Raw genomic sequence first — 24944 nt, forward strand, 5'->3', positions numbered from 1 at the left:
ACTGTAATAACCCTGCATTTAACCCCACAATAAACCTACTGGGTCACAGCAGTTAGGGCGCCTGTGACCCAGCTGGGGAGAGAGAAGCTGTATACTGGGATCTGGACAAGCTTACCGTACAGGAGTGTTTGACAAGCTGATGGCCCCAGGAGATTTCAGTGCACATAAGGTATTGATGCTAAGTTAGAGGAGTCAGCTTGAGGGTGGAAACCTAAGAGCCTCCCAGAATCTCAAGTTTCACAGGGACATTACAGGTTATATAGCCCACTCCCAACCCTGATGCATGGATTCCCTCAATAACATCCCTGACAGGTGGTCCTACAGGCAGGCTCCGTTGACCTTTCCCTGCTAGGATTGTGTGGCCTCTGATGTAGGTGCATACCCAAGAGGCCAGAAGATGTAGCTAACAGGATGTGGTTGTTATTGCCACTGGGACAAAAGCATCATCACCCAAACACTTTCATATTTCTTGTACCTAAAACTCCAGGTAACTTGAAGCAATGACCAGCACACAATAGATATATAGGACATCATGATGACAGTCTCTCTGGCTCTCAGTTTTTACAGCTGTAAAAGAGGGGTGGGGCGGAATAGACCACCTCTAAGACCATTTCCAGCCCTATTTATGATGCTATGCAGAAGTGAAGCTCTCTCTGGGCTCCCTCTTACTCTCTTTCCCTCCTTCATGAAACACCAACTCTGCAAACAAGAGTGGAATGAGCCTGCTGAAAACCCAGCCCAGTTCTGATTCTCGGGGCACTTAGCACAGGGCCTTACAACATAATAAGTACTTAAAAAACGATGAATTAAATTGAATCAAATGGCAGGCAGCCTTGGGATGGCTGCTCTCAACTCACCTGCCACTGTACAGCAGTTCCATTTTCCTTCATGTGACAACCTATCCATCCTTCATTTGAATCCTTCCAATGACACGGGCCTTAATCAATACCAAAACAGCCCATTCTTCTGTGGGACAGAACAGGAAGTTCTTCCCAAATCTGCCTCATTGAAACTTTAGGAGAATGAACTCTTACTACACAGTGTATTATTCCCCAAACACCAATTTATAATCGTTGAAATTTCCCCCCAACCAAGTAGAAAAGGCAGTGGATGCAACCAAGAGGTAAACAGTAGTATCAGTTAGATAGTCAGTGATGCACCTTGAAGAAAGAGCCTCTGGGGTTTCCTTGAATCACACTTTAAGAACAGCTACTCTGGAGCCAACCAGAAGGAAGGAGCTGGGCTAACACATCTGCCATCTTGTCTAGCTCTAAGTCTATCCTAAAAACCTTCCTGGGGAGGCCTCCACAACCCTTCAAGTCCCCCAGATATTACTTGTGGGAGATGAAAGCTATGCTGTCACAGTCAAACCCACTTATCACAAAGACCACAAATAGCTAGGATTATACAAGGTGAATATAAGGGCTACAGAAGGCTTTGAAATGTATCTCATATACTTTTGTGTCCTCCAGAACAGCCAGTACACAGTCCACACTCAGTAAATTGTTGCATGAATGGGCATTGGCCAAGACTAATGATGGCTTCACCACCATCCTGGTTAGGAAAGACCAAGGAGATACATGCAACAAGTCAGTAAAATACCGAGTCTTCTTTTCACTGCCATCGCTAAGTGGAGATGCAACATAGAACCACAGAATTGTTTCTATCTCAAAGATGGAAGGGGCCCAAGAGATCATTTCCTCCTAATCCCTGTTAAAACCCTATGGCCATCTAACCTCTATATGAAGATTTCTAGTAATCGGAAACACAGATTTTCTCTGGATTAACCTTCCTATTGTGGGATAGCTCCATTTACAAGGTTTTTTTTTTCCTTGTATTGAGTCAAAAATTGACTCTTTCATACTTCTGCCCATTTGTCCTAATTCTTCTTTCTGGAGCCCAGCAGAAGAAGCCTCATCCCTATTCCTCATGACAGCCTTTTAAATAAGAAGAATTATTACTTGAGGATGATAATAATAATTAGCATTTTATAGTGGCTTAAGGTTTAGAAGACCCTTTAGAACTATCTCATTTTATCCTCACAACCACCTTGAGGGGTGGATGCTATTCTTATCCCCATTTTACAGAGGAGCAAACCGAGGTAAGCAGTGATGAAGTGACTTGTCCGGGATCACACAACTAGTACGTGTCTGAGGTCACATTCAAACTCAGGTTTTTCTGACTCCAGGCCTAGAGCTCTATGCATTGCGTCACCTAGCTGCTCTGTCAGTTTACTTCTGTGCCACCATTTTCACTTTTCCACTGTGGACTTTGCAAAAACCTTTTAGGAAGTTGGTGCTACAACTCAATCAGTCTACCAACAAGCATCTGATAAGCATCTTCTGGGTGCCAGGCTATATGCCGTGTGCTACGGATACAATTTCTTTAAATTAAAAATCCCTACTCTCAAGGAACATACATTTTGTTGGAGACATGGTTATGGTTAAAATCACAGAACTCAAGGATATACTGCCAAGATTTAAAAAAATAAGTGAAGTAAAGAGAATACTTAGACATCACCATAGAAGAAATATGTCTGGATTTATCATACGACTCCATTTTGCTATTCTTATGATGGCAAATAGATGGGTCAGTTGAGGCAACTCTTACCCAAATGACCCATACTATCATATAACCTTAGAACTTTACTGGATCTCTCTAGATCACTTAGAATCCAGTTTAATTTGAGAATGGGGATCCATTCAGCATGGTTAATTTCAGTTCAACAAACATTTATTAAACTTGAGAATGGGGATCCATTCAGTGTGGTTAATTTCAGTTCAACAAACATTTATTGAACTTGAGAATGGGGATCCATTCAGTGTGGTTAATTTCAGTTCAACAAACATTTATTGAACATTTAGTAAGTGGTAACATGGATAGAGGACTGGGCTGAGAGTTCAAATCTAGCCTCAGACCTTACTAGCTGTGTGACCCTAGGCAAGTCACTTAACCTCTGTTTGCCTGTTTCCTCATCTATCAGATGTGGATAGTAATGGCACCTACTTTCCACGGTTGTTGTGAGGATCAAATGAGATAATATTTGTAAAGCATTTAGCACCTGGCACGTAGTGCTATAGAAACATTAGCTATTAGTATTACGCTATGCAAAATACAGAGCTAGGCATTAAGGTTGTGAAGATAGTATTGGCATAGCCTTCAAGGATCTTACTTTTAAGGAGAATACAAAATATAGACAAATAAATATGATACAAGACAGCGTAATAAGAGCAAAGAAGAAATCTCCCCCCAAAAGTGATATGTGATTTTTTGATGAGAAAGAGATTACTGCAGCTAAGAAGGCTCAGGGTGGGTTTAGTAATGAAAGAGATGACATGTGAGCGAGACCTTGATAAAAAGAAGGATTTCAACAGGAGCAAACAGTGAGGGGTTAAGATGTCAGGCCTAGGGGTCAGCCTGTGACAGTACAAGGAGGCGGGAGAGGCGAGGATGAGTTCAAGGGACAAACATAGAAAGAGAAGCTTCCTATATTTCCCAGGTCTTCTAGCTGGTCTCTGTGGAGGTTATACCAGCTCTGTGCTCAGTGTAATACAAAAACAATCTCTCCTTTTCACTGCTGGCTTCCAAAAGATGCCAGTTTCACACCAGATTTAATAGCAGACTGTTAAAACGGCATAAGACTTGACACAACAGAGAAATGGCCTCAAAACCAGAACCCTGAATTCAAATCCTGGCTCTAAAACTTTACAGACTTCTCAGCCTAGCCAAGCCTCAGTTTCTTTATCTATAAAATGAGGCTAATAATGTCTGCGCCACTTATCTCATAAGATATTTGTGAGGAAAGTCTGGCAAACCTGAAGAAAAAACACTATAGAAATGTGAGCTATTATTATTTTTATGAAGCAGCTAGGTGGGCCAGTGGTTAGAGCACTAGTTGTTTTTGTTTTGTTTTTTAAACAGGAAAACCTGAGTTTAACTCCTGCCTCATTACTAAACCCACAACCTTAGTCACCTAACCCCATCTGCCTCAGTTTCTTCATCTGTAAAATAGGGTTAATAATAGCACTCACCTTCAGGGTTGTCATAAAGATAAAGTGAGATAAAATTTGTCAAGCACTTCGCAAAGCTTAAAAAACTTTATAATTTTGGGCTATTATTTTTTTGTGGGACAAGACAGTGGTTATGAGGTCAGATCAAAGTGGAAGTCCCTTTCTTCCATGAATAGCATCTTTTTTTAAAAAAAATGTCTTTTTATTTTATGAAGCAAAACAAGTATTTCTATAGCATAATACACTAAAAAAAAGATGATTGCACATGAAACCACACATTTACTAATCATGACTTGCTATTACTTTCAAATATACAACAAAATTATCATGTAAATATTTTTCCTTCCCCCTCCCTGCCCCAGCCCTAGAGATGCCTACCATTAGACACAAATAGGTATATATGTATAGTGAAATTATTCACTACATCTATTTATCAGTTCTTTCTTTGGATGCAGATAGCATCTTTCTTGATATGCCCTTTATAGTTAATTTGAGTATTTATAATAGTCACAATACCTTATTTGTTCAAAGTCATTCTTAAAACAATATTGCTAAAAGAAAAGCAGTGAACTGAACAACAGTAACAGCACCATAGCATGTAAGAGCTGGAAAGGACCTGAGAGATCATGTAAACTTTTATCATTTTACAAATGGGGAAATTGAAGTCCAGGAGGTCAGAGGATTAGATCTGTAACTGCCAACTTCAGGAAACAGCACAGGGCAGGAAATTCTTGCCCAAGAGACTCAGGATTTAGATTCCAATATTTGATGCCAGGAGAACTTCCCTTGTCTCTTGCTCCCTGGTGCCTGGGGCCCTATGCCACAGATTTGCCACTACTACCTATAGCCTAGAACCCATGATCTTGGTTAAAAGGGAGATTAGCAGATGTTAAAAACAAATGAGCATTTAATCAAGTCTTTTCCCTAATGTAATCAGAAGAATTAAAAGAATACTGAAAAAAAGAGAGACCTTTAGATAAAAAGTAAATGATATTTTGGGTAAGGAACAAAGATTATATTTATCTAATCCCAGGAAATCTCTAGAACTAAAATCCTGACAGGGTAGAGATGGACCAAATCTAACAAGAGGAAATTTACTAAGAACAAATGTAAAGTCTTGTGCTTCTGTTCAAAATGTCAGTGGTACAAATACGAGATGAAGATCTGCGGATTTTAGCTGACTGCAGATTCATTATGAACTTTGGGAAACTTTGCAGCCAAAAACGGTGCTTTGATGTGTGGCTAGATTCAGAGAGCATCCAGAAGAACAGAGGTGATAGTACTACTGTACTCCACCCTGGTCAGACTCGATCTGAAGTGTAGTATTCAGTCCTGGTATCATGTTTTAGGAAGGATGATGACAACCTTGAGGCCATCCACTGGGGGGTCATCAGAATATGAGGAGACTAGAGACCACACCATATGAGGATCAGTTGAAGGACTTGGCTGTATTTAGCTTGGAGAAAAGATAACTCTATTCAAGTACATCAAAAGGGAATTGAGTTTGTTCTGTTTGGCCTCAGAGGACAGAAGTATGAGGAATTGGGTGAAAGGTGCAGAGAAGTAGATTGCAGCTTGATGGAAGGAAGTCTTGGTAGACTGTCAACCTTAGGGATAATGGGTTCTCCCTCACTGCACATCTTCAGGTGCAGGTTAAAAACTAGCTGCTCACTAGTAGGTGATCTTACAGAGTAGGTGATCTCTTAGGTCCCTTCCAGCTCTGAGATTCTATGATTCTGGAAGGATGTTATCTTATACAGTGGATATTATCTTCCGTGGGAATCTTAAAAGAAACCCCTGAGTGATTTCTAATTATTTCTTAATTACACCTCCAGAATTGTTTGTAAATCCTGAATTCAAGTGACAATTAAACATGTTGGTCCAGATAAATTCATTAAGGTTACATGATGCTCTGGTCAACTGGGGCATTGTTGATGGCGCCCTGCTTAATCCAGAACCGTATCATAGTAGAATTACACAGTTGAAAGGGGCTTCAGAAGTTGTCTGTTTCAAACCTCATTCAGAGCATGAATCTTCTCACCATACCATCCCCAATGGTGGGGTAAAGGAGAGTGTCAGAGAAGCCTATTCACACTTTTATGCAGCCACATTAAAAAACCCCACAAGAAACCTTACATCTAGTGAACAAAGCAAACACCATTTATGAGGCATCTACAATCTTCGAGGTACTGCTGCAGTAGGCTCCAGAGATACACATACAATGAGTGACGTAATCCTTACTCTCAAGGGGGAGACCCCATATATGCTTATAAAGAAAGAGTAAAATATGAGAAAGAAAACTCAATACAGTATAGGGAGGAGGCCACTAGCCATTGAGGGGAACTCAAGAAGGTGGTGTTGGGGCTGAGTCTTGGACAAGACAGTACAAAGGCCCAGAGGTGGGAAATGACACATCCTGTATGAGGAACAGCAAGAAGCCTAGGTTGATCCATTAGAGAATGCCAGAGTTTTTGATCAAAGCCAAAGAACACTTGTGGGTGATGATGAGATGGGGGCCAAGGGGGGCAGGAGTGGGGTGACCATCCCTCTGAGGAGCTGAGATGGAGTGAAGAAGGAGGTCATGAAGACATATTTGAGCAACTAGTCAGGATATTTGAGGGAGCATCGCCAGAAATGTTGAAGTCCCCCAGGGAGGATGAAGGGATGATAGCTAGGTGCCGATGGCCAGCCTATCCAGTATGTCAAGAGAATGATCAGCCTAATGGACGACCTCAGGGACCATCCAGCCGCTAAAGCAAATACGTTAATGGAGCTTCATTATTAGTACTTAACCCGGGTAAAAACACTTACCGTAGCCACCATCCTTCAGTGTGTTTTAAATGATCGAATGTGCATACATCCAATTTACACACATTTCAGGATCACATCTTTGTACAAGAATAATGTAGATATTGGACATTTATGTAGTGTTGAGAAATCCTTCATGAACCCACCAGTGAAGTAAGGAGATGAGTTTGTCCCCATTTTGCTGATAAGGCTCAGAGGTTAAACGGCTTCCTCAAAGCCACACAACTAGCATGTGGCAGAGCTCAGACATGAGCCCAGGTCTGTACTGAGGCATGACCGAAATGACCCAACCACAACTCCTCATTCCAAATCCCATGCTCTTCCCACTTCGCCTCTATCCAAGGATACTCTTTTTCTGTTTGATGGAAATAATTTATAATTATGCACTTCATGTTTACAAAGTACTTCAATTTGTTACCTCCTTGAACCCTCACAGCTACCCTGTTGGGTAGGCAGGGCAGGGATGAATATACACCCTTTTTATAGACGTAGATTCTAAAACTCAGGTTAATTGACTTGACAAAGGCCATAGAACTGGTAAGTGTCTGAACTGATAAGTGAGTCTTTCCTACTTCAGGTCCAGGGCCTTAGCCACTAACTGCTTCCCAGAGCTCACCTCAAGATGGCTCCTGTTTGTCAAGAGACTGCAGGTCTCCCAAGTCCAACCGGTCTCTCCCCCTTCCAGGAGGGCATTGGCAGCAAGGGCTAGCTTTGAGGGGAATCCACACCTGCCTTGCACCACTACTGCTGCTTCTGCTCCTCACCATTCATTTCCATCCATGTGTGTTTGATTTCTTGCTGTTCTGATCATGTTCCCAAAGTCAGAGTGGATGGGTGAGAAACCACTCCCCTGGGGCCCTGCTCTTCTGCCCAGCCTCTGTTTCTCAATGCTGTTGGTTGATGCTCTTCCTCCTGGGACAGAGGTTACATTCTGATGCTGTTGGCCAAGCTTCCTCTTCCTCTGTAACACCTGCATTGTCTTGTGACGGGCAATATGGTACTTACTCAACCCTACCTTAAATGTCCTGTCTTTTATCTCCCAAGCTCACTATCTGGATAAGGTAGTGAAAGGTATGGTCTTCCTTCCTCTATTTTCCTGTTGTCTTTGTGCGTGTGAGTGTGTGTGTTATGGATAATTGTATAGATAATAATTGATATACATCCCCATGAACCTACCACCTCCAGGCTGCCCTACCCCATTGGAGACACAGAGGTCTCAGTCCCTTGGGGGTGGTATGCCTGGAGCGCTATTCATTTCCCAGGTGCTCTGGTCTCTGTGAAGTGCTACCACTGCATCTATGTCCTTTACTCTCCATGATCCCAACCCCCACCCCTTCCTCCTTTTCCACCCATCTTCTACCATCCTTCCCATCCCCCACCCCTCCTGACCAAGGTCATCAGAATTGAAATATTGGGAGCAGGGGGGTGGATTGAGAGGGAAAGAAACCTCAGGAGAGTTGAAAAGATCCTGAAAGCAATGTCCCCATCATTTTGTGGTATAATTCTTTTTTTCCTAGAGAAAGAACTGGCTTTGGGATATTTTATCTTACAAATGGCTGGTATTATGCTAATTAAGAGCTGTGGTCCCCAGGCCTTGGGTCAGAATGTTTTTTTTTCTTTCTCGTTTGCCTATTGACGATGATTAGATAACTCCTGATTTCCCAAACAGATCTTATTTCTCCAAGATTCACTTCTCTGGGAAGCTCAGGTATTTGAGCACTAACATTTAATTGGAAGTTTCAGTTCATTAGCCAGTTTAATTTATGAAATTGTAATTGCAATGGCCAAATTGGCTTTTAATTAGAAATATTGACTGCCATTTCAAACTGTGGTAATGACTTGGAAGAAAAGTGAAGGCACTAAAATTTTTCATATGGGAGTTTCTTCTTTATATTAGATGAGGGGGACAGTGAGCCTGGGCTGGTAGTGGTAATCAAACTACCTGTGGGTTTGAGGGTGGCTAGAATGTCACTGTGATACTCAGTGACTTGCCAAGATTGCTCAATGACTTAAATGCACTAACTGAACATGGACAGCAAGGTTCTTCATCATAGACTCTTTGACATTCAGCACTGGAAAAGAGACCTTAGAGCAGAGAATGTTAGAGGTGGAAGGGCCCTAGAACAGGGAATGTTTATGCCCCAAGGGACTTGAAGAGGTCACTGATGGAAGAGACCTTGCAATGTCAGATGTTGAAACACAGAAAATGTGATGTCAGATCTGGGAGGGATCTTAGAACCTAAGATGTTAAAAAATATATATAAATGATATTAGTGCCAAGAAGGACATGATGGGCTACATGATCTAAACTCTTCATTTTACAAAAGAGAAAACTGAGTCTTAGAGAGATGTTAAGTGACCTGTTCAAATCATAGAGTAACTAAGTCACAGAGCTACAATTGGAATCCACATCCCCTGTCTCCTGGTCCATTACATTATAACACTTCTTAACTCAGGTCAAGTAGTTAGGTCCAAAACCATGACTAAAAACCGGGGTTCCAAGGCCATTTATATCCTAGACCGTGTTGTTTCCTCAGACTTCCTATCTTGACTTTTTATTCTGGTGAGACTTTAAAAAAAAAGAGAGAGAGAACACTAAGACTTTTGGGACACTCTCTAGTTATTGGTGCCTGTATCATATCCCTCAATAGACTGTACGCTCCATGAAGGCAGTGGCCAAGTTTTAACTCAATCTTTTATCTTCCCCAGTACCTAAAAAATGTTGTGGCCGTAATAGTTGCTAAATTTGACCCTAGATACACCCAGTCTCATAAAGTAAAATTTAACTAGCATAAATATATCTCTCCCAATTTCCCCTTGATCGGAGGGTGACCGAGGTGAGATATTGGCAGCATAAACTGCCAATGGATGTAGCTATCTTAGTTTTACGTAACTATTTGGTTTTTTCTTAACAAGAGAAGGTTCCCTTCATGGGGAATAGAGGGGGATATCCCAAAATGATCATTGTAAAATAAAAGGCATCAGTGCCATTAAAAAAAAACAACCCAGGAAGGTTAATGTTCTTGAAACTTTTAAAATTAGTTCATTCTATCATAATATTTAGAATTCGAAAAGATCTTAGGGAGACTCTGGTGAAGTTCTCTTCAGTTTGCAGATGAGAAACCTGAGACCACGAGAGAACAGGGGACTTGCCCACATGGCCAGAGAGGTAAAAAGCCGGGAGACAAACCCAGGCGCAGCAGTCTGTGTCAACTGCCCATCGAGGACCCTTCACATGGACCAGGCTGAAACGATAAACGAGCCTGTCCATTTGTAGAGTGTTTTGTACTTTTCAGAGTACTTCTGAGCCCTCTTCTCTCATGGGATCCTTATAGCAACCCCCTAAGATAATAAGAACAGGTGCTCTCACTGGCATTTAACAGAAGAGGAAACTGAGGCTCCTAATTCAGAGACCTCTGTGTATTCCAGCATGAGGGTGGAAGATATTTTATTCCCTCATTCATTCGCCAAGCCTTTACTAGAGCTCAGTGGTGGGGGTAGATTTCTAAGATCCCTTCTAGCTTGAGCTTTTCCTGGTTCTAAGGGCCATTAGAGTAAGCGTGGGGTCTGGGGTTAGAATGAGCTTCAGTAGAGAGTGGTTCAGATGATAACTTTGGAAGAAGCCGCTTTGTTTTATAGGTCCCTTCCTGTTCTAGGATTCTGTGCTCTAGGGTCCATTCCAGTTTGGACATTCTGGGAGTCTGTGAATATAACACTTTAACATCCATTGTTTCTTTTGATTCTCACAACAGCCCTGTAAGGTAGGTAGGGTAAGTATTGTTACTGATCAGCGATCAGATGTTCATTGAGCACCACCTTTGTGCGCATCTCTGCTACCATCCGCGCTTGGAGGGAGAGGGGTGCCCCTGCACGTGTGTCTGTGTCTTCCTGGAGGTCATGTCTAACAGAGATATAACATGGACATAGGTAATGTTAGGATCCTGCTACTTCTTAGTTCATTAGAGAAGCACAGAAAAAAGTGTCCTGTGAAACTTGAGGTAGGAAATCCCTAAGTTCTAAGTTCATAGAGTTAGAGCTGGAAGGCACACCAGAAACCATCAGTGGCAAGAGCCTTATTTTACAGATGAAGAAACTGAGGCACAGGAAAGTTAAATGACTTGCCCATCACACAGCTAGTAAGGCCGTTCACCTGATCTTTTCCCATCATTTCTGTATCTTGCCCCCTGTCTCCAGCAATGAGGAGCTCACTGTGTCCTAAGACAGCCAGTTAAAACTTTTGGGTGTCTCTGTTAAGAAGTTCTGAAAAAAAGGTAGGTAAAAGATTACTTAGAAGCAGTTGGAGAATAGGAAAGCAATACAGTATGGAAGAATAAATGTGATTTTTATCAAAAATGTCACTTCCTTCTTACTTTGGAAGGTAAAAATAAGTAAACCGTACATATGGCCAGCTAGGTGAAGGGTCTTCGGATACACAGAAGACAGGGAAGAAGGCAGCCTTCAATGTGAGGGAGCATCTTGCAGTGTAGAGCACTGTCTGCCTTTGTGTCAGAAGGTTTGAATTCCAGCTCGGCCACTTTCTGCGTGATGCCCAGCGAGTCACGTCTCCTCTCTTGGCCACAGTGGTTTTCTCTCTAAAATGAGGAAGAAGAGGGCATGGATCATCCTGTAGAACCCTGACATTCTGGAATTTATCATTTAAAGAGCTCCATTTCTTTGGAAATATTCAGCCCTTTTCTAAACTTTAAATGCACATTCTTTTGGCCAAATGCCTGGCATAAGCCTTTCCAGAAGAGATTGTTAATGTCACTTTGGCTCTAAATAATTGATGAGTTTGGGGTTTGAATGAGCCCTAGTAGTGGTTCAGAGGATATTGCTTTGAGAGGCAGTCTGTCACTTCAGAAGAAGCTGCTTCATTCTGGCAACCAGGAGCAGGGGGGGGCATTTCTGAAGTAATAGTAATAAGAGGGATGATGAGTGCTGACATTTAACTAATGCTATGTAATTACACAAACATCCTCCTCCGATGCTTCATTGTGGCATGGCCATGACCTAGGCTGTATCCCAGGGGATAGACCCCAGCACCGCCAGGGCCTAGGAAAGCCAAAGGGGTTTTGAGTTCGGACCCAATGGCAGGCTGGGTGTCAGTTGTCTGAGAACCAGCTGGGTGTCAGTTGTCTGAGAACCAGCTGGTAAGAGATACCAGGCTCAACCACAGGAGGCTAGCCACCAAGGAAGGGGTAGCATTTCTCCCCCACCACAACTCATGCAGATTTTATCTACAAAGTCATGAAAGGGATACAGTGTGCCTTGGCAGAGGGTATAAACAGGGAGGAAATTAATGGATCCTTGAAGTTTTAAAGTTACCCAGCTGATGACATACGTCTTATTACCACATACACATCCCTGTAAGGTAGGAAGGACAGCCTCTTTAGATATGAAGGCTCAGCGTACTTAAACAGCCAGCCTCACACAATGAATAAATGGCAGGGCCTAGATTCACAAAACAAGCTCCAAGATAAAAGTGGACCTAATTCACCTTGCAAGAATGTCAGAGCTGCAATAGACCTTATAATAAAGAATGTCAGAGCTGGGAAGGGCCTTAAAACACAGAATATTAGTGCTAGGATGGGGCTTAGAACATGTAGAATGTCGGAGCTGGGAGGGAACTTTGAACACAGAATGTTAGAGCTGGGAGGGGCCTTAGAACACAAAATGTTAGAGCTTGAAGGGACCTTAGAACACAGAATGTCAGAGCTGGGAGAGAGCTTAGAACATATAGAATGTCAGAGCTGGGAGGGAGCTTAGAACACAGAATGTCAGAGCTGGGAGAAAGCTTAGAATATATAGAATGTTGGAGCTGGAAGGGAGCTTAAAGCAGAGAATGTCAGAGCTGGAATAGACCTTATAATAAAGACTGTCAGAGCTGAGAGGGACCTTAGGGACCACCAAGCTCAACCTTCTTATTTTAGAAACAAGGACACTAGGACACTGAGAAGAGAATCGACTTGTCCGAAGTCACACCACTAGTAAGAGGCTGATCTTGTACCCAGCTCTCCCGAATCCAAGTTCTTTGCCATATCACATTGTCTCTGATGTTTATTAAGACAAGAAAAGGAAGCCAGCTGTTACTGATCATCCCAGTGACGAGGATGATAATGCAGTAGCATTTCCCCCTGAATCACCCAGATAATTGCCTCTGTTTCCTGCACCACTTCGTTCCCCGCAGCCTCCTGAGCTTCCTGGGACAGCTAAGGAAATCAAATGCCCTCTGCTCAGAGCCTTGTGGAGGCTAAAGAAAGCAATTTGCCGATTACTAATTTTAAGATCAGGCCTTCTCTCCCCCAAGACCAATTTCAAGTAGAAATGAGGCTTAACTGAAAGAAAGTCCCAGCTGTAGGAAAGAAATTTATAATTGGGACTAATTGGGGAGAGGGGGGGGATGGTAACTGCTCAGATCATCAACAGTAGCTGAGTCTGGCTTCCAAAAGCGCTCTTCAGTGTCCCTGCTCCCCATCTCTACCTCCAGAACAGCTGACTCATTCCTATTTGGGCTATCCATGGCCACATTCTGTGATGGGACCCTGGGGAATGGTCTTCTCCCTCTCTTTTTGGCCTTCTTCAGCTTTAAAATCTTACATACCATAGATGTGCTTCTAAGCCTAGGAAGATGGCGGCCTTGCCACTGAACAGCCATATGACCTTGGCTTGGTCTCTTCTCTAAAGCCTCAGAGTCCCCTGTAGGATAAAGGAAGTAAACCAGATGGTCCCAAAGGCCCCTTCTAGCTCTGACATTCCTTTCCAATTCAACAGATACTTAGGGTATTATGCTCTTTTGTTTTTTTTTTAATGTCTTATATTCTAAAATTCTTTCTAACATCTTGTGTTCTGTCTTTTAACACTGTATATTCTAAGGTCCCTTCTAGAACACATGTTCTATGTTTCTGCTTCCCATGCTCTCATATTCTATGAATCTCTGCATTCAGTGCTTCTTACATCCGGAGCACACAGGAAGTCCTCAGTGAGTAAGTGCTTGTTAGTTTGAATGGAATTCACACTAGTAAGATTTGACCAAAATCTCAGAATGCTAGAGCAGGAAGGGCCTTTAGAAGGCAACTAGGCCAATTTCCTTATTTTACACTTAGGAAACTGTGGCCCAGAAAAGAGCCCTGTAGCTAGGTCTGGAAGCCCAGAGAACCCCCAGAGCTCTGCTTCTAGCAGCATCCCTAACACCTCAGGCAGGAAGACAGGGGAGCTAAATCAGTCTGAACAAGAGCCAAAGCTTAATAGTAACAACGGCAACACAGTCCTGCAATATTTAGTGTAAATAGAATTATTTACATGTTATCTCACCTAATCTCCATAGTAAACCTATGGTCCTTTCTAGCTTTCAAGCCTCTGGTTCTAAAATAAGGAGGACAGTCTTTTATGATTCCCATTTTGTGGATGAGAAGAATGAGGCTTGGGGAAGGTAAAGGGATTTTATGAAGTCTAACAGCTGGTAGATGACAGAACCAGGACTCGGATTTTTAAAAACTGACCAATTAAAATGAAATCAGAACATCAACATAGCAGATGCAGCCTATTTCAGTTTAGGGGACAGCTTTAGCGATTGGGAAGTCTATCTTTATAGGGAGCCTAAGTCTGTCTTCCTTTAAGCTGTCACCTAATTCTGCCCTTCAGGGCCAAGCAGGACAATTCTAATGATGTCCCATACCCACTACAGTGCTTTAGATACATGTCTATAGCCATCATCCTCTCTCACCTCCCAGTCTTCTCTTCCCCAAATCAACATCCCATCTCTTCCAGACCACCGCCATATGTCATAACCTTTAGTCCTAAGATTCCTTGTTTTATTTTTCTTCAAATAACTTTAGTCTATGTAAGCTCTATCAGTCATTTATTCATTCAGCATAAATAAAAACCATTGAGTTTGGACTCAGAGAGACCTGATTTTGGTTTTTATATACGTGACCTTGAGAAGGAACTCCCCGCTTGGATCCTCATTTTCTTCTTCCATAAAACAGAGACATAAGAAGGAAGTTTTGTGAACCACGAACGTGCTGCAGAAATGTCCCCCCATTAGCAGTGACAAAGAGAGGGCTAGATGTTGTAGTTGTAGAATCTGGGTTCACACACTCTCTGCCACTCACAACCCAGGTGTCCTTGAGTGCCAGGACACCTCACTTCCGTTTCCTCATCTGCCAAGTGAGGAGATTGGACTAGGCAACCTTTAAGGTACCTTTCAGCTCCAAGTCTGTGATCCTATGATGCTAATTTTGTGCTCATTATTGGGCAGATACAAAAGATAAACAAGGTCCCTGACTCCATATGCATCAATATGGGAATAGACATAGACACTCATTATAGCTTAGGGAAAGCCATTAGGCATTTTGAATTACCTCTTATTGGGCATTACTCTGAAATACTTTGCAAGCGTGCATTTCTGTTTCACCTAACAACATGAGTAATAAATCGATCAACAAGCATTTATAAAGTACCTACTATGTACCAGGCACTGTGCTAAGTGCTGGAAATACAAATACAAAGGATGAAACCATCCCTACTACTGAATTTCAGCTTGCCATTTTCCATGAATCTGAAGCCAAAAGATCATCATTAGTGACCGTAGGTTTTCACCTCTAAATTTAGACAAGATTTCAAAATATCAAACAATCAACTGGCCATAATAGTAATTCACATTTAGATACACTTTAAGTAGTTTACCTACATTATCTCTTTATCCTTCTCTATCCATCTATGCGATGATAGTAACTAATATTTCCATAGTATTTTAATTCATTGGGAGCAGAGCCTGGATTTGCGCTGAGGTTCCCTTGTCTCCAAATATAAGAGGTTTTCTTTTCCATTTTTCGACATTACCTCACAATCCCAGGTTCTTCCTGTAAACAACCAAAGCTCAGAGGTGAACCAACCTGCCCACAATCAATAGCTAAAGGAGGATCAGAACAGGCCCTCCAAATCTGGCCCCCTGCCTCCCAGTCCAGTGTTCTCTCTCCTCTGCTATGCCTTCTCGTTCTTTGTAATCCTAAGGGACACTGAAAACTCACCGCTGGGATGTTTATTCAGCTAATCTACTAACAAGCATTCATTGAGCATCTCCCATGTGCCTGGTCTTGTGCCAATCAGTGAGGGGTATACATAAAAAGCATAAGAGCCTTTGTTTTAAAGGAGTTTACAATCCGTCTTGGGCGACCAGATTAGCATATTCCAGTGGAATTGTGATCTTGACAGTATAGCAGAAACTCCCCCTTCACCTATGTAGATCACACCCTGTTCCTCTGTTCTGTGGGACTGCTGGTTCTGTCCTTACACCTAATACAGATCACTTAACCTTCTTGGTCCTCAGTTTCTCATTTGTAAAAGGAGGAAGTTGGAGTCAGTGGCCCAACTCTAAACCTATGATTCTTCTATAAGGAAAATATGTATAATCAATAATAATAGTGCTTTTCTACACCTCCTTAAGGACAACTAGGTGGTTAGGTAACTAGGTGGTTCAGTGGATAGAGCTCCCAGGCTGGACTCAGGAAGACTCATCTTCCTGAGTTCAAATCTGACCTCGGACACTTAATATCTGTGTGACCCTAGGCAAGTCACTTAACTCTGTTCTCCTCAGTTCCTTATCTGTAAAATGAGTTGGAGAAGGAGATGGCAAACCATTCCAGTACCTTTGCCAAGACCATCCCAAATGGGATCACAGAGTTGGACGTGACTTTGTGATTGATGGAGTCAGTGGTCCAATTCTAAACCTGATTCTCCCATAAGAAAAATATATATAAACAATAATACTGGTGCTTTTCTATACCTCCTTAAGGACAGCTATGTAGCATAGTGCATAAAGAGCTGGGCCTGGAGTCAGGAAGACTCATCTTCCTGAGTTCAAATCTGGTCTCGGACACTTACTAGCTATGTGACCCTGGACATGTCCCTTAACCCTGTTTGCCTCAGTTTCCTCATTTGTAAAATGAGCTGCAGAAGGAAATGGCAAACCACTCCAGTATCTATTTGCCAAGAAAACCCTGAATGGATTCAAGAAGAGTCAGACATGACTTAAAAATGACTCATAGAATCAATGGTCCAACTCTAAACCTATGATTCTCCTATCACAATTTATAGATATAGATATATTTATATAGATAGATATTTATATATATATAAACAGTAACAGCACTTTTCTATACCTCTTTAAGTTTCACAAAATATTTTCTTCAAAACCCCTTGCGATTGATGTATGCAAATTATGATCCCTATTTCACATATGAAGAAACTGATGACCAGAAAAGTCCAATTATTGTTCTAAGTGCCAAGGATACAGATAAAGATAAAAACAGCCCCTGTCCATTAGCACACATCTGGTGAGTGTGCAAACCAAGTCACCCACAAAATTACTGCTCGTTCCATTACACAAGCACTAAAGCTTTATAGTACCAGGGGAGTTAGGATGGGAGGGAAACAAAAGCAAATCCATTTTTAGAAAAAAAAAAAAGATGTTTGTTTTTTTTAAGGTAGCTGCCCTGGATGCCCACATTCTAGTCCTACCTAGCTCTACCAATGACTAGCTGTGAGATCTTGGCAGATCCCTTCTTTTCTCTGGGTTTCTGTTCCCTCATCTATAACATGAGGAAGGAGAAAAGTTACCGGCTGTAACATTCAGTAATTCTCTGTTCTGTGGTCCCTGCCAGTGCTGATATTCTAAATTCTCTTTTCTAAGGTCTCCCCAGCTCCCTCATTGTACAGTTCACTTAGTAATCTTCTAAGGAAGAAACCAAAACTCAGAACAGTTCTACTTCATATTTACGATTCTCATTTGGGCAGCTAACATTTATTAAATACCTACTGGGGGGCAGGCTCTCTGCTAAGTGCCAAAGATACAAAGAAAGTCAAAAATAATCCATTCCCTTAAGGAGCTCACAATCTAATGTGGGAGACAACATGGGAATGACTACATATAAACAAGATAAATACATGGTAAATTGGAGATAATCAACAGAGGGAAAACACTAGCATTGATGGGAATAGGGAAAGGCTTCTAATGAAGGTGGAATTCTAGCTGAGACGTAACACAAGCCAGGGAAACCAGGAGGAGGAGATGAGGAGGGAGAGAGGGTCTGGGCTTGAGGGATAGCGAGTGAAAAGGCTGCTGGTCAGATAAACATTGCAGATCCTTACCCAAAGCAGAGACCACTGGCTGCCAAGAAGAGCGATTGTAGGGAATGGAAGGGATTTACCCAGGTGTCCTTTTAACTTTCTACCCTCCTGTGGTCCTTTATAGATTGTTGCATATTAATAATCTGTGTAACATATTTTCTGTAGAGTATTTTTAAAAAATCTGGTTGATATAAAATTTTAAAGGAGGCCTATCTTTTTGAACTCCAGTGCTCAGATGATTCATTCATTCAGCAAATATTGACGTGCTGCCTACCTTCTGAGGGAGATGCACAGGTGGACAAAACTGGGTCTCTGCTCTCAAGGAGCTTATTAAGAGCATAGAGGAGTAAGACAGGGACCCCTAAAGCTAAAATACAAATCAGAACATGGGACGTTCACAAACCAGGTATAAAGTAATTGAATTATAGAGTGTTAGGGCTAGAAGGGTCCTATTCCACCTTCTTTTGCAGATCAGGAAACAGAGAGCAGAGTGATGAAGCAGTGTGCCTGGAATGAGTTAGTAGCAAAGCTGGAATTAGAATCTGTGCTGGAATCCTGAGTCCTAACCAACCTTCCGGAGATTAGCGTATTTTCTCCACACCTTTGTTCTGAGTTTTGTTTTGGAAATTGGATGTAATGTTAACATGAGTACAGGGGCAGCTAAGTGGTGCCATAGCACACAGAGGAACAGCAAGTGAGTTCATATCCAGCCTCAGACACACACTAGCTGTGTGACCCTGGGCAGGTCACTTAACCCTGTTTGCCTCAGTTTCCTCATCTGTAAAATGAGCTGGAGAAGGAAATGCAAACCACTCTGGTATCTTTGCCAAGAAATCCTCAAAATTGGGTCAAGAAGAGTTGGACATGACAGAACAATAACAACAAAAGAACCTTTCAGAATAGTAGTTTGTAACACTGATTGTATACCAGGGAACAGACTCGATGCTGGCCTTCCAAGGACACAGTGTCCATGTCCAAACTATGAAACAGGATGAGAGCATTCATCTCCTGGATGGAAGGGTCAGGGGAGACTACATAGAGAGGATGGCATTTGAGACTACTTATCTGCGACAGAACTATCAATTTTGTCCTTTCTGCCTTGCTATAGATTCCAAGTCTCCTCCCCCACTTCCACCCCAACCCTAGCCCACTTACAAATTCAGGAACTGGATCAGCCTGGGAATTAACCTTTTTAAAAATCTAGTTGATATAAAATCTTTAAAGCAGCCCTATTTGACCACCGAGGGAGTAAAAAAAAAGATTTTAGCTTTTGGAGTGACAGCCCTGTGGCAAATGAAGCAAGGCCCATTCCTGTACCAAAACTCATCCCGAATCAGTACAAGGGAAGACACTTTGAGTCTGTCTGGACTTGAACTTCCAAGCATCTCTGGCTCGGCAGGTGATGTGGAATCATCACCAAGGACATAGACAAAGAGCTTCCATTCTAACTGTAGAGAACGGGGTGCATGCATCTGAACCTATTCCTTAGCCAAGAATCTATATACAAGGAAACATACACCTCTCCCTGGCCAGTGCTCTTGGGCCTGTCGCTTTAACTTTGGACATGGTCTCCCTCATCTGTGAAATGGGGATGATAACACGTGAACTCTTCTTAATAGTGTGGTCATGAATAAAGCACTGGATAAAACTTGCAGCACTGTGAAGATGTGAGTTGTCTCTGCTTTTATTGTTGTGGTTAGCAAGCATAGGATACTATATGCTGTGCATGGCCGTGTAGAGCCATTCTCACCAAAGCGCTGGAAGACACGTGCAGGTCTTTAGTTCAGAACGGAATCATAGCATGGAGACAATCCCCAAAGCAGTGTGGTTGAGTGGAAGAAGTATTGCCACAGAATCAGTATCATAGAATTTAGAACTGGAAGGATCCTTAGAGACCTATCTGCCATAGGATCAAAAGCTAGAAGGGATCTTAGGAATCTTCTAATAGACTATCATTTTTCAGATGGGGAAACTGAGGCCAGGGGATTTAAGTGGTTTACCACAAGGTAGTAAGTAATTTAGATTTAGAGTCCAAGATTCCCAACCTAATGTTCTTTCTACTGCCCCACACTGCTATGTACACTCTAGCTGTGTGACCAGGAACCGAGCACTTGACCTCTCTGAATCTTAATTTTCCTTACTTATAAAATGTAAGTGATAAGACTTGCATTCCTGTGAGAAAAGCATTTTGGAAATTGCAGTTCATTATCCCAGTGTGAGCTGTAGGGTTGAGGTAAAGAGTTTCTCATGCCGGGATTATTAGTCAATGTTGTTTCTTAAATCATGCTTCTCTTTTGCGTGTCCTAAAATAGCCGCCTCTGAACCTTGATTTTTGCTTTGCAGAAGGCTGTCCTGGTTTGTGCAATGGGAATGGCCGGTGTACCCTGGACCTGAACGGATGGCACTGTGTCTGTCAGCTGGGCTGGAGAGGTGCGGGCTGCGACACCTCCATGGAAACTGCATGTGGTGATAGCAAAGACAACGATGGAGGTAGGCACTGGCAACTGGGCCCCTTAGCTATAGGGGCAAATAACCACCTAGGGACTATGCCCAGGGTCAGCCCTTTAGCCAGAAAGGGTGGTTGAAGAAGATGCTGGACCTTTGATGTTGATTCACTGGAGAGAAGCGTGGCAAAAGCAAATTACTCCAGCTGACTAACTCTAGTGTCTTTTAATAAAAGAGAGTGGACAGAGAGTAAGAAGACCCGGATTAAATAGTTTGTGGTTAATTAGGTATATGACCTTGGCAAACCATATAGCATAATAAAAATCACAACAACAGTACTAGCTGGCATTTATATAGTGCTTAGATGTATAAAAAGCACTTTACAAACAGTAGTTCATCATCCTTGGATTTGTGTTACCTTTAGTAAGAGGGTAGAAATAGATGATTGCTAATGGCCTTTTCAGTTCCAGAGTTCTTTGTTCTGATAGATTCTGTTGTGAAATTTACTTTCATTTCTAATATTCTCTGTTCTAAGATTCCTTCTGGCTCTGATATTCTTTGTTCTAAGGGCTCTTCCAAACCCAGCGTTCTGTGTCCTAGGACGCCTTACAATTCTATCCCGTTATACCCTGGGTTCTAATATTGTCTCTTTGAAAGATGTTTCCAGTTGAGATGTTTAAGATTCTAATCCTTAGTTATATGTTTCCAGTTGAGATGTTTAAGATTCTAATCCTTAGTTATCTACAAAATTACCTGGGTAATGATATTCCCAAGTCTCACCTCTTAGCAGATAGGTATCATACTACATTGCTTTATCTTTCTCATGATGCAATAATAATAATAAAACAAAATAGTTAAGAAAATGTTTTAGAAGTCATAGTAATAGTAATGATGGTGGTAGCGGTAGTGGTGGTGGTAGTAGTAGTAGTAGTAATGGTGGTGGTGGTAGTAGTAGTAGTAGTAGTAGTAGTAATGGTGGTGGTGGTGGTGGTGGTGGTGGTAGTAGTAGTAGTAGTAGTAGTAGTAGTAGTAGCAGTAGTAGCAGTGTTATTTTCCAGTTGTCTTAGTTTGATCTATATCCTGGAGATACTTAAACTATGAGTTTCTAGGGGCATAGGTGAGTCACAGGTTTTTAAATACAAAGAGTATATTGGACATTATCTTACAGTATCAAACAACTGAGGACTAAGGGAATGACCAGATCTGAGAGTTGAAAGAGAACTTAGAGTCACGTAATACAAATCCATTCCCACCACAGCATTTAAGTCAGTCAGTGATTAAGCATTTATTAAGCACCTACTGTGTGCCAAGCACTGTGCTAAGAGCTAAGGGTATGAGAAGAGGCAAAAGACAGTCCAGACAGTCTAGTCAAGGCACTCACAGTCTAAAGAAACAAATATGTACAAACAAGCTATACACAGGATAAATAGGGAACAGTTAATGGGGTTGGGGAAGGGTTCCTGTAGAAGGTGGGATTTTAGTTGGGATCTAAAGGAAGCTAGTATGTGGAGATGAGAAGAGAGAGCATTCAAGACATGGGAGACAGACAGAGAAAGTGTCCCGAGCTGAGAAATGGAGTGTCTCATTTGTGGAGCAGCCAAGAGGCCGATGTCACGGGATTAATGAGTACCTGGAGGTAGTGATATGTAAGACTAGAAAGGTAGGAGGAGGCTAGGTTGTGAAGGGCTTCAAATGCCAGAGGATTTTGTGTTTGATCCTTGAGGCAATAGGGAGTCACTGGAGTTTAGTGAGTAGGGGGTGACATGGTCTGATTTGCGCTGTAGGAAAATCACTCTGGCAGCTGAGTGGAGACTGAATTAGAATGAGAGCTGAGACAAGGAGATCCACCAGTAGGCTATTGCAGTAATCCAAGGATGAGGTGGTAAGATGCCTGCACCAGAGTGAAGATATTGTCTGAGGAGAGAAGGGCGCAGATTTGAGAGATGGTGAAATCTGTAGGCCTTGGCAACGGATTGGATACGGGAGGTGAGAAATAGTGAGGAGTTGAGGATGTGTGCATTATGGGAAAGTGTTGGTGCCCCAGACAATAATGGGGAAGTTTTGAGGGGTTTAGGGGGAAAGATAATGAGTTCAACCTGGGGCATGTTGAGTTTAAAATGTCTACTGGACATCCAGTATGAGATGTCTAGAAGGTGGTTAGAGATACAAGACTAGAGGCCAGCAGAGAAGCTAGGGCAGAACAAGTCGATTTGAGAATCATGAGAATCATCAGCATAGAGATGATTAATTAATCTTCATTATTAATTAATAAATTATTAAATAATCTATTTATTTAAAGATAATTTAAATCTATCCAAAGATAATTAAATCTTTGGAAGCTGATGAGATCGCCAAGTGAAGTAGTAGAGAGAGAGGTGAGAAGAAGGCCCAGGACAGAACCCTGACAGACCCCTATGGTATCCTGCAATTACCCTAACAAATTATATCCAGCATCTTCTTGAACACATCCAAGCATGGGGATCTCACTCCTTCCTGAGGCAGCCCATTTAGGGACAGGTCTGATTGTTAGAAGTTCTTTCATTGAGTGTGAATCAGCCCCCTTGCTATTTCTACTCATTGTCCCTAGTTATGCTTTCTCGAGCCAAGCAAAGTCTAATCTTTCTTCCCTTCAGATACTTAGAGATTGCTATTATATCCATAAGCCCCTTCTTCTTCAGACTAAGTATTTCTAGTTTCTTCAGCTCATCCTTATGTAGCATGGCTTAAAGTTCCTTTACCCATCCTTATTATCCTTCTCTGAGCAAGCCCCACTTTGTCAGTATCTTTTTTAAAATACAGTGCCCAGAATGGAACATGATCCCAGGGAAGAGGCCAATGCGACTATCACTTCCCCTACTTTGGACCTTGTGCTGTTAGGGTCAGTTTAAGAGGTGGTAAGTCTTGAGAGAACAGCAATGTTGGGTGCTTCCTTTTCAAACAGAAGAGGCCTGGTAAGCCCCATTCCAAAACTCCAAGTAGCCAGGAGAAGAGTATAAGTATGAACCATGGCTCCAGGCACAGTGGAGTGGAGAGTGGGCCACATTATCCAGATAATGTTGATCTTAGCCATAGGCAGCTAACCAATTTGGATAATTCAGTCTTCTCCATACCACCCCCAGTTACCTAGATCAGTATCACCAAACTCAAATAAAACACGTCCTTAGGACAGCATTTTGACCTAGAAAACCACAAATTCACAGTATCTACATTGTGTTGTATTTTTATTTATTTTATTAAACATTTCCCAATTCCATTTTAAACTGGTTCAGGCTGACTCTGATCTAGAAAGTTTCCTCAGTTAAACCCTGCCCAGTCAGCTCTCCATTTTACTTTGTCTCTGCTTGGACATTATAACAGGGGACACCACATGTAAACCACGTGAAGCACACATACAGAGCAGCTGGAAGGCAGTCTCAGAGAAGAAGGCACTAGGTGAGGAGAGGGTGACGACAGCTAGGAAAGGCCTCCCCAGAATGTTGGGGTTTAGCCTCAATTTCTTCATCTGTGAAATGGAGATTAAAAAGGTACCTCTCTCAGGGTTGTTGTGAGGGTGAAATGAGATAATATGTAAAGCACCACATAGATGTTTGCTATTGTCATTGTAACTAGTGAAAGCCATCGTGTCATTCACTCTAGCAGGACCCCAAATTCTCTAAAAATATTCTAGAATGAGGGGAAGTAAACTCTATACTGTTGTGTGAGTCTTCAATCCCCAGGTTCCCAGGTCTTTTCTCTGAAGCCTCAAGCAAGCTGTTTCACATCTGGAGAAGCAAATGGAGCCAAATGATCTGAATAAATATAGGGAAAACACAGCTTCTCCCCCTCTTCCCTGCCGGGCCAAGAGCATAAGTCATGAAACAAAGGTCATTCGTTCCCATGAATGAAACCAGATACCAGTTTATTCATCATCTTCTTTTTTTTAAACTATTTACAGCTGATAGTAACAGTAATAAGTCACCACGGCAGGGGTGTGTGTCGGGGGGGTAAACCCATTCAGTCCTAAAATCTCAACACTCATATGAGAAAGGGCGACCCCCACACCTCAGAGGAAGAGTCTGATCCAGGCCCCAGGAAAGCTGGACACAGTCAACATGAGAGAGATCCAGCTGTTGACACAATGGAAGCAGCATGGGATGGGAGAAGACCGCCACCACCACTACCCCCTACCAGTAAATTCACCTTTCTGGAGAGCGACTAACTTGTGGGAAAGGGATTTCAGTGATGTCCGACTCTTTGCGACCCCATTTGGGGTTTTCTTGGCAAAGGTACTAGAATGGTTTGCCATTTCCTTCTCCAGCTCATTTTACAGATGAGGAAACTGAGGCATAAATAGGGGTAAGTGACTTGCCCAGGGTCACACAGCTAGTGAACATCTGAGGCCGGATTTAAACTCAGGTCTTCCTGACTCCAGGCACAGTGCTCTAACCACTAGCTGCCCCATGTTGGTAGAAATGCTCATGCTTCAGAGGAAGGCTCCTGGAGCCTTATAGATTATTAGATACAGACTGTCAAAAGTGGAAGAAAACATAATTGGGGCATGTCAGAGAACAGACA

The 24944-nt window shown here is 42.2% G+C and overlaps 1 protein-coding gene across 1 annotated transcript in view; it reads left to right on the plus strand.

The window, feature by feature from the left end:
• TENM4 (teneurin transmembrane protein 4) overlaps positions 1 to 24944 on the plus strand; it is a 514686-nt gene that overhangs the window by 270264 nt on the left and 219478 nt on the right. Inside the window, 2 exon segments of the mRNA XM_036743921.1 lie at positions 7863 to 7889; positions 20289 to 20435. Of these exon segments, the coding sequence (XP_036599816.1) occupies positions 7863 to 7889; positions 20289 to 20435 (174 nt within the window).

Source organism: Trichosurus vulpecula, chromosome 2 (genome assembly GCF_011100635.1).
Source record: "Trichosurus vulpecula isolate mTriVul1 chromosome 2, mTriVul1.pri, whole genome shotgun sequence".
Taxonomy (NCBI): domain Eukaryota; kingdom Metazoa; phylum Chordata; class Mammalia; order Diprotodontia; family Phalangeridae; genus Trichosurus; species Trichosurus vulpecula.